Source organism: Zeus faber, assembly GCF_960531495.2.
Source record: "Zeus faber genome assembly, chromosome: 1".
Taxonomy (NCBI): domain Eukaryota; kingdom Metazoa; phylum Chordata; class Actinopteri; order Zeiformes; family Zeidae; genus Zeus; species Zeus faber.
In genome coordinates this window covers 2,366,699-2,373,857 of record NC_137193.1, presented here as the reverse complement: position 1 = coordinate 2,373,857, position 7,159 = coordinate 2,366,699, and the positions used below count along the sequence as shown (strand labels likewise).

Genomic DNA, 7,159 nt, shown 5'->3' with positions numbered 1-7,159 from the left:
GGAGGCAGAGGGAGGAGGCAGAGGGAGGAGGCAGAGGCAGGAGGCAGAGGGAGGAGGCAGAGGGAGGAGGCAGAGGGAGGAGGCAGAGGCAGGAGGCAGAGGGAGGAGGCAGAGGGAGGAGGCAGAGGCAGGAGGCAGAGGGAGGAGGCAGAGGGAGGAGGCAGAGGCAGGAGGCAGAGGGAGGAGGCAGAGGGAGGAGGCAGAGGGAGGAGGCAGAGGGAGGAGGCAGAGGGAGGAGGCAGAGGCAGGAGGCAGAGGGAGGAGGCAGAGGGAGGAGGCAGAGGCAGGAGGCAGAGGGAGGAGGCAGAGGCAGGAGGCAGAGGCAGGAGGCAGAGGGAGGAGGCAGAGGGAGGAGGCAGAGGGAGGAGGCAGAGGGAGGAGGGGCTTCCAGACTGCAGACGATGTGAAGCAGAGCAGCACCAACATGGACACACAACGGTAAGAAACTTTACTATAACAGATTAAAATGAACGATATATTCATCATGATGCATGATGAATAACTACACATTACAATTATTATGCATTCTAAATAACTATAGTTATTATGCATTCTAAATAACTATACAGTTATTATGCATTCTAAATAACTATACAGTTATTATGCATTCTAAATAACTATACAGTTATTATGCATTCTAAATAACTATACAGTTATTATGCATTATAAAAACTATATATATATAATAGTATATTTTTTATAATATAATAATATATTCATAATATTCATAATAATATATATTCATTATAATGATTTATTATTAATATATATTCATTACAATCTATATATAATAAATAAATAAATAACATATTATATGTATATAATAAATAAATTTATATTCAGTACATTACTTTATAAATGACTACATTATATTATAATAGTGATTATTATTATTATTATATTATTACGACGTCCTCATTGAAGCTGCTGGATTCGCAGGCTCCTAAACAACTCTACTTTCACTTCATGAGGCCAAGCCAGAGAAACGAAACTTAGAGCCGCCTCCTCCCTCCACCCTCCAGAGCGCTACTCTGCTCAAATACATAAATAGAAATACCAGGCCACCAAATACATGAGATGAACATGTTGTGGCTGCAGTAATAATAATGAAATATGAACATTCCATGTTATTTCATAATGTTTCTAAGCTGATGAAGCCTTTCACTGCTTCACCAGGTTCTGCAGCGTCGCTCTGGAAGTGATGCTGTTAATACAGTTGTTGTCAATAAAGTTGTCATTAATAATGTTGTTGTTAATAAAGTTGTTGTTAATAAAGTTGTTGTTAATAATGTTGCTGTTATTACAGTTGTTGTTAATAATGTTGTCATTAATACAGTTGTTGTTAATAATGTTGTCATTAATACAGTTGTTGTTAATAAAGTTGTTGTTAATAAAGTTGTTGTTAATAAAGTTGTTGTTAATAATGTTGCTGTTAATATTGTTGTTAACAAAGTTGTTGTTCATAAAGTTGTTGTTCATAAAGTTGTTGTTAATAAAGTTTCTGTTGATAAAGTTGTCGTTAACCATGTTGTTGTTCATAAAGTTGCTGTCCCAGCTGGCTGGTTGGCTGCTTCCTGGCGCTGGGCTCAGTGGGTGAGCAGCCTTTCACTCAGCATTTCTGCTGCTTTTTAAATGTTTTGACTCTTTTGTCTGGAGGTGAATCTTGGTTCAAAACAACATTATGAACTCATTGATTTGGAGAATTGAAAAGTCATAAATATATCATGTTGGCTTTTGGCAGATTGTTGAAATTGACAAAAAGCTCAGATATTTCTGTTATTTATCCTCCTCCTCCTCCTCCTCCTCCTCCCGTAGTCTCCTCCTCCTCCTCTCTTCCGACCGCCTCCATCCCGATGTGGGTGTCCTGCCCGGTGGGGAGTCAGGCGGTGCTCCCCTGCCGCTGGGGGCCCCGCCTCCGCCCGCCGTCTCCTCCTCCGCCCCCGGCGGAGTTCCACGTGCAGTGGGAGACCCCCCTGGCCACGGTGATGGAGCAGCAGGGGGCGCTGCTGTGGCAGGCGGAGGAGTTCCGGGGCCGGGCGGAGGTCCCCGGGGAGCGGCTGGCGGCGGGGGACTGCTCCCTGGTGCTGAGCGACGTCCAGATCCGGGACGCGGGCCTCTACCAGAGCTACATGCTGGTGGGCGGGGCCCCCATGAAGAGGAGGGTCTTCATCCGGAGCGTTCGTCTCTCCGTCCACGGTCAGCCCTGAGCATCCCATAATACACCCGGCTTCGCCCCGCTCTCCCTCTCATAGGCTGGTTTCTGGGTATATATATTTGGGGAAAATAAAAGGCTTTGTTGCGGACGCCCTGCCATTGCACCTCACGGGGCAGTGTAGTCAGGATGCTGTCACTTGGATACTAGCGTTGACCCGCTCCCATTTCCGCCTCCAGACCATAAGTCCACCCAATCCCGTGGTCCCGGCGAGGACCTGGTCCTCGACCTCCGCACGCTCCGGTCCATGACGGTGGTGTTCTACGGCAGGTGAGGCGGCGCCAACGCCTTCCCCGTCGACCTCCTCCGGGCGGTTTCCGGCCCGCCTCCTAACCCCGCTCCACCTTCCCCGCCCCCTCAGGAACAGCACCGCGTGGTCCGACCTGTGGCGGCGGGGCGTCGCCGGCTCCCGGCGGGTGGAGAAAGACCCGGAGCGGGAGCGGCTGACGCTCAAGGGCGTCACGGCCTCCGACAGCGGCTACTACAAAGTCCTGGACGAGCATGGCCTGGCGGTCAGCACCGTGCTCCTCACTGTGCAGGGTAAGGCCCCCAAATTCCACCCAGGTAGTACTGCATACTAGCTAGTACATACTGTATACTAGGTAGTACAGACTGCATACTAGCCAATACAGACTGCATACTAGCCAATACATACTGCATACTAGGTAGTATATACTGTATACAAGGTGGCACATACTGTATACTAGGTAGCACATACTGTATACGAGGTAGTGCATACCTGCATACTAGGTAGTACATACCTGCATACTAGGTAGCACATACTGTTTACTAGGTAGTACATACTGCATTCTAGGTAGTAAATACCTGCATACTAGGTAGTACATACTGTATACTAGGTAGTACATAATGCATACTAGGTAGTACATACCTGCATACTAGGTAGTACATACTGTATACTAGGTAGTACATAATGCATACTAGGTAGTACATACCAGCATACTAGGTAGTACATACCTGTATACTAGGTAGCACATACTGTTTACTAGGTAGTACATACTGCATACTAGGTAGTAAATACCTGCATACTAGGTAGTACATACTGTATACTAGGTAGTACATAATGCATACTAGGTAGTACATACCAGCATACTAGGTAGTACATACCAGCATACTAGGTAGTACATACTGTATACTAGGTAGTACATAATGCATACTAGGTAGTACATACCAGCATACTAGGTAGTACATACCAGCATACTAGGTAGTACATACCTGTATACTAGGTAGCACATACTGTTTACTAGGTAGTACATACTGCATACTAGGTAGTAAATACCTGCATACTAGGTAGTACATACTGTATACTAGGTAGTACATACTGCATACTAGGTAGTACATACTGCATACTAGGTAGTAAATACCTGCATACTAGGTAGTACATACTGTATACTAGGTAGTACATAATGCATACTAGGTAGTACATACCTGCATACTAGGTAGTACATATGGCAGCTGAGCGGCCCCCGGGACGGGAGCCCGCACCATCCTGTCTGCAGCTTGGCTCCGGTATTGGATGCACGGTACAGCTGCTACGTCACACCACCAGGGGCGCTGCACCTCACCTACTACGTACAACCGCGACTGTCGCAGGATGGGCGGTTTGGGTGGAACTGGACGTCCCACCTCCAGCCAGGGTGGAGGTGGGACGTCCACCTCCATCCCCACCCTGGCTCCTGTTTTCAGTCCCACGGCACCTGGAGTGACTGATCTGAGGTGGAGCTCTCCACTTGTTATTCAATCAACTACATCTGCTTGTTCTGCAGAGTCCGGCTCCAAACTGTTCCAGGTGAAGGAGAGAACACCAGGTAAGCAGGTTGTCATCACACTGTTATAGACAATAACAGTAATAATCATAGTAATAATAAGAACAATAATAATACAAATATTAATAATAATAATAATAATAATAATAATAATAATAATGATAGCAGCAATAATAACAATAATAACAATAATCATAGTAATAATAATAATCATCGTAATAATAATATAAATCTGACTTCTTACAATCACGGACATAAACAATTTAACACACTTTAGTATTTTTAGAACTTATTGTGCATAATCTCCGGGTGCGTGGCAAAGACATTTCACCGCATATATGTATGAACGTATGTATGAGTATGTGAAAAATAAACCTCTTGAATCTTGACTAATAACAATAAAGTAATTCTGCTGTGAATAACACAAACATTTCTGAATTTGATTTGGAATTGCCTCCAAACCAGGCGGCCCACCCCTCCACTAGGTTCAGTATAGAGGGACTGGGGACAAATCAATCCTAATCTGTTCGGAGGGGAAAACCTCCACGTTTTGGGAGAAGCAACATGATGCCACAGCGTCGGACTCTGTAAATTCCAGGACTAATAGAAATGATTAAAAACGTGGTTTTCATCTTTCCGGTGCTACAGCCAAATGATGCAATGCTATTTTCCTGTGCATTTCACTAAACATCTGAAGGGTTTGTGCACCCCAGACGTCAGCTGGCCACGAGAAAATGACCACACTTATTATTGTTATTATTATTATTATTATTAGTGTTATTATTATTATTATTATTATTATTAGTGTTATTATTATTAGTGCTATTATTATTATTATTATTAGTGTTATTATTATTATTATTATTATTAGTGTTATTATTATTAGTGCTATTATTATTATTATCATCATTATTATTAGTGTTATTATTATTATTATTATTATTAGTGCTATTATTATTATTATCATCATTATTATTAGTGTTATTATTTGTGTTATTATTATTATTATTATTATTAGTGTTATTATTATCATCATCATTATTATAAGTGTTATTATTAGTGTTATTATTATTATTATTATTATTAGGGTTATTATTATTATTTGTGTTATTATTATTGTTGTCATTATTATTATTGTAATTATTATTATTATTATTAGTGGTATTATTATTAGTGTTATTATTATTTGTGTTATTATTATTAGTGTTATTATTAGCGTTATTATTATTATTTGTGTTATTGTTATTAGTATTATTATACGTGTTATTATTATTAGTGTTATTATTATTAGTGTTATTATAATTATTTGTGTTATTATTATTATTTGTGTTATTATTATTAGTATTATTATTAGTGTTATTATTATTGGTGTTATTATTATTATTTGTGTTTATTATTATTAGTGTTATTATTATTAGTGTTATTATTTCTTATTATTAGTGTTATTATTATTAGTATTATTGTTATTATTATTAGAGTTATTATTATTTGTGTTATTATTAGTGTTATTATTATTTGTGTTATTATTATTATTAGTGTTATTATTATTTGTGTTATTATTATTAGTGTTATTATTAGTGTTATTACTATTAGTATTATTATTATTGTGTTATTATTATTATTTGTGTTATTATTAGTATTATTATTATCAGTGTTATTATTATTAGTGTTATTATTATTAGTATTATTATTAGTGTTATTATTAGTGTTATTATTATTTGTGTTATTATTATTTGTGTTATTATTAGTGTTATTATTATTTGTGTTATTATTATTATTAGTGTTGTTATTATTTGTGTTATTATTATTTGTGTTATTATTAGTATTATTATTATTTGTGTTATTATTATTAGTGTTATTATTAGTATTATTATTAGTGTTATTATTAGTATTATTATTAGTGTTATTATTAGTATTATTATTAGTGTTATTATTATTATTAGCGTTATTATTATTGTTGCCATTATTATTAGTATTATTATTATAATTATTATTACATATTTAGATACATTTACACATATTGTATTAAGGGGATGGTAGCTCAGGCGGTAGAGCTGGTGGTCTAGTGATGTAAAGGTTGCTGGTTGGATCCCAGGCTCCTCCTGCTAGCATGCTGTAGTGTCCTTGAGCAAGACACTTAACCCCTAATTGCTCCTGATGGCTGCGTCCGTCGCTGTTTGAACAATTGTAAGTCGCTTTGGATAAAAGCGTCTGATCAATGACTAAATGAAATGTAATCTAAATGTAATATTGTATTAAAAAGGCCAAAACTTTGAGCCCTTCCAGAAAATGATCTGCCAGTTCCTGTAAAATAACAGTACACGTATCTCAAGAGAAATCTAGGTCATCTAAAAACAAAAACAAAAAGAAACCTGTCTTTTGCTCTTTGACTCCATCACCTCACATTGAACCCCTGACGGAGCGTCCGGGTGGGAACCTTCTAAAGAGACTGCCTCTTCCTCTCAAGCCTCCTCAGGTGGGACCTCCACGTGGTCCCCTGCACTCGTCCTGTCGTCCCTGCTCGCCTGCGCCTGGAGACGGACCGTCCTCTGAGGACGACCCCCCCCGGCCCCGCCTTCTCTGCTCCGTCCGGCCCGTCGGATGCACCCGCACCGTTCCCCTCATTCGGGGTGACCCTCGGCACGGTGCGGCGGCGAAGGACCCCCTCCTGTGTATTTAATCAGTTTCTGTTGCATGCGCGTCATCTTCTCCATTCTGCACAACATTCTCAACAATCAGATTTTTCGGGACCACACTGGTGTCAAAATGACTTTTAGCCCGTTTAGCGGTCGGAACTAGTGGCCGAGCCGCCAGCGAAGGCCTCAGGTTTCTCAGAGCGAAGGGAACTGTCTTCATGGTGACTACAACAGGGTCAGCGTGAACATCTCCTCAGACGCAATGAATAAATATAAAATAGGGCAAAAGCCACTTGGACAAAAACACCTGTGCTCCCGTGGTTGTCTGCGGGGAGTTAGAGGCGAGCCACCGCCAGGACGCCAGTCGGTGACGTCAAACGTGGCGATAAGGAGACTGTTTAAAAGTCAGTTTGACAGCAGCACGGTCCTTATAAGACGTACTATGACGGTTTAATGACAAAGTATGAAGGTTGTGCCACTGGAAAAGACAGAATGATATTTATTTGTATGTACATAGTGACGTGTGT

The 7,159-nt window shown here is 40.4% G+C and overlaps 1 protein-coding gene across 1 annotated transcript; it reads left to right on the top strand.

Moving 5' to 3' along the window:
• The first annotated feature begins 408 nt into the window (after window positions 1-408).
• igldcp (Ig-like domain-containing protein) lies at window positions 409-7,106 on the top strand. The gene is made up of 7 exons (XM_080013607.1): window positions 409-438; window positions 1,544-1,593; window positions 1,816-2,196; window positions 2,392-2,482; window positions 2,574-2,752; window positions 3,997-4,038; window positions 6,464-7,106. Exons 1-7 carry the CDS (start codon window positions 425-427, stop codon window positions 6,547-6,549), a joined length of 843 nt encoding a protein of 280 aa, XP_079869733.1. The 5' UTR covers window positions 409-424; the 3' UTR covers window positions 6,550-7,106.
• Window positions 7,107-7,159: the final 53 nt, after the last annotated feature.

Coding starts and splice junctions, on each gene's coding strand:
- igldcp (XM_080013607.1), top strand. Junction 2,197..2,391: donor CGTTCGTCTCTCCGTCCACG/GTCAGCCCTGAG, acceptor TTCCGCCTCCAG/ACCATAAGTCCACCCAATCC. Junction 2,753..3,996: donor CGTGCTCCTCACTGTGCAGG/GTAAGGCCCCCA, acceptor CTTGTTCTGCAG/AGTCCGGCTCCAAACTGTTC.